Source organism: Oryzias melastigma, linkage group LG3 (genome assembly GCF_002922805.2).
Source record: "Oryzias melastigma strain HK-1 linkage group LG3, ASM292280v2, whole genome shotgun sequence".
Classification (NCBI taxonomy): domain Eukaryota; kingdom Metazoa; phylum Chordata; class Actinopteri; order Beloniformes; family Adrianichthyidae; genus Oryzias; species Oryzias melastigma.
The window spans coordinates 3,741,934-3,744,440 of NC_050514.1; the positions used below are offsets into that span (position 1 = coordinate 3,741,934).

The 2,507-nt window shown below is 40.0% G+C and overlaps 1 protein-coding gene across 2 annotated transcripts in view; it reads left to right on the forward strand.

Annotated features, from left to right (window-relative positions):
• si:ch211-71n6.4 (para-nitrobenzyl esterase) overlaps positions 1-2,507 on the forward strand; it is a 25,761-nt gene that overhangs the window by 18,822 nt on the left and 4,432 nt on the right. For both annotated transcript variants that reach the window (XM_024262992.2, XM_024262993.2), the window contains 2 exons: positions 1,632-1,831; positions 1,898-1,956. In XM_024262992.2, coding sequence (XP_024118760.1) covers positions 1,632-1,831; positions 1,898-1,956 — 259 coding nt within the window. The remainder of the gene's footprint in view (positions 1-1,631; positions 1,832-1,897; positions 1,957-2,507) is intronic.

The window sequence follows — 2,507 nt, forward strand, 5'->3', positions numbered from 1 at the left end:
TCCAATGTTTATTATATGAACGTTTAGTCAGTATTCACACTAGTGATTCTCCTGCTCCTTTACGTACGTTTTTCAGCACGTAAAAACTCAATCACACTTTCAACGATTTCAGCAATTTTAGTATCAAAACGTTCAGCATGTTCAGGACATTACTGCTTGTATCTTTGGTATTCATAAATTTCCAGAAACTATTCTATTCAATTCACAAGAGCCTGAATCGATTCGGTTCTGATTTTTTTTTTTTCTCGATTCTTAAGTTAAATTAAATTTTGGGTTTACAAATTTATACACATTTGTTTAGAAATTCATGAATTATCTACTAAATATTTTGAATATATTTATATTAATCTGATCCAGTTCACGTACTGTAAATGTATCAGTGAAATAATGAGATTGTTAATATCATCCAGAGTTACATGGATTCTCTAAAGGAGAAGTTCTAACTAAAATGTTCAGATCATTAACATTGGAAACATTGTTCTGTTTCTCCTGGAGGACGTTTCAGTTTGGACACTAGGTGGCGATCGTGCTGTAGCAGTACACCTTATTCCAGAAGAAGAAGAAAAAGACTTTGCTTTAGACCACAAATAGATACTTTAAAAAATATAATTCCTTAAAAGAGTTTAGAAAATTCATGTCTTTGAGTTTAGAAAGATGTTTATTTAGTCATCAGAGTATGTTTAGGTTGAACGAGCGTTAGCATTAGTTGTCCATTAATCCATTAAACGTTAGCATCAAGGTAGTGGACTTCAGCTGTATGTGCTAAATCGATTTATATTTTTTAAGAATCGATTATTGATCTATTAAGCTTAAATCGATTCAAATCAATGAATCGATTTTATTAACCCAGTCTTAATAGCAACTAAACTTAACATGTTAAGAAGACGTTAAAAAATGTATCAGAGAAAGAATGATTTTCTGACCAGTCTATGGGATTTCGGCTTCTTGGAGCCAGCAGATACTTCCTGTTTGGAACACTGGGGGAGGGGTCACTCAGTCCACAGAAATGACCTTCAAAAACATGAGGCTTTTTCATTTAAAAAAAACAAACAGTGATGAAGAAACTCCACCGCAGTGAGGAAGAAACACAGGAAGCTGTACTTTCATATGTCAGCTGGCTTCTGCTCCTCAAAGCTTTGAGTGTGGATGAAAGACCAGAGAAGAAGTTCAATATTTATGATATTTGTTTAATTCTTAGAAATCTTGCAGCTAAAGTTAAGCTTGTACACAACAGTTTGCTTCTTTAAGCAATTTCGAATGTCCTTTTTTTGTGGGTTAGCTTTAATCAAACTGAAGCCGAGCTCCAGTGAGACTTCTCCTAACTAACTTCTGTTAGCTCAGCACTATTTGGTTATCGACCTGCCGTCCGTTTACTTCTTTATAACTGTCTGGTTTCCAAATTGGGTCCATATTTCAGTCTCTGACACATTTAGGGACTTTTTTTTAAACTCTTTTCAGGAAAAGGAGGAAGTCTAGTGACTTTTTTTTTGTCTGAGCCTTTCTTTGTTTCAGACACCCGTTTCAGCAAATGACACAACCACACCAGGGGGCGCTGTAGATCCAGGAGAGAATCGCCTGAAGGGTTTTTCATGCATTGGTCTGCTTAGATAAGTGTGGCTCCTGTGTTCCAGGCCATCCCCTGGCAGGAGTACCCGTCCTGGGCTGCACAGGAGGCCACAGACCTCCCCACCAAGGGGCAGCTGTTTGGCCCTGTAGCGGTGGTGGACGGATATGTGCTGGAAGCTCCGCCCTTTGAGGTGTGGGAGAGGAGGAGTGGCTACAATGACGTCCCATTTGTGGTGGGGACAATGGAGCAGGAGGCTGACTTCAGGTGAGATCTCGGCCTCTTCAGGTTTGCGGTTCCCTGGAGCCTCCCCCTGACGTGTGTCCTCCACAGCCCCCCAGCAGAAAACATCTCCACGTGGACCTGGGGGGATTACCACTGGTTTGTGACAGGTGAGGCTTGCTGTCAGCTGATGGTGCAGTCTGAGAAGAGTCTCCTCAACTTGAAATCCACTGATTGTAGAGGGGGGGTCAAAGGTTTTAAAGTTTTCTCTGCAAAAGTGCGGATAATTCGGAACCAATCTTTAGTCTGAACACACCCAAGTGGACCCTGGACTGGGAACCACTCTCAGACTGGGGGTGGAGACACAAATTGGCTACGATCCATAAATGTTTTTGCATTATTCTACAAATTTTAAATAATTGGTAATTGAAAATGAATATAATTTAAAGTAAAAGAAACAAACAGAACTAAATGTGTGGCATCTTTTGAAGAGATCTTGTTATACTTGATCTCTGCAGCCCAACTTCAGTGTTGACAGCCAAATGGCTTTGGATAAAGTCATGCAGTGTGTACGTTTGGTCAGACATACATTAAATATGCAGGGAACACAACAAATGTGCAAAATTAAATTGTATGATTCCATCCGGAGGAGGAGGAGGGTAGAAACCGTTCGGGTGCTACTGGCGTTCAGCTTTCTTGATGTTGAAATCGCCTCTCAGCA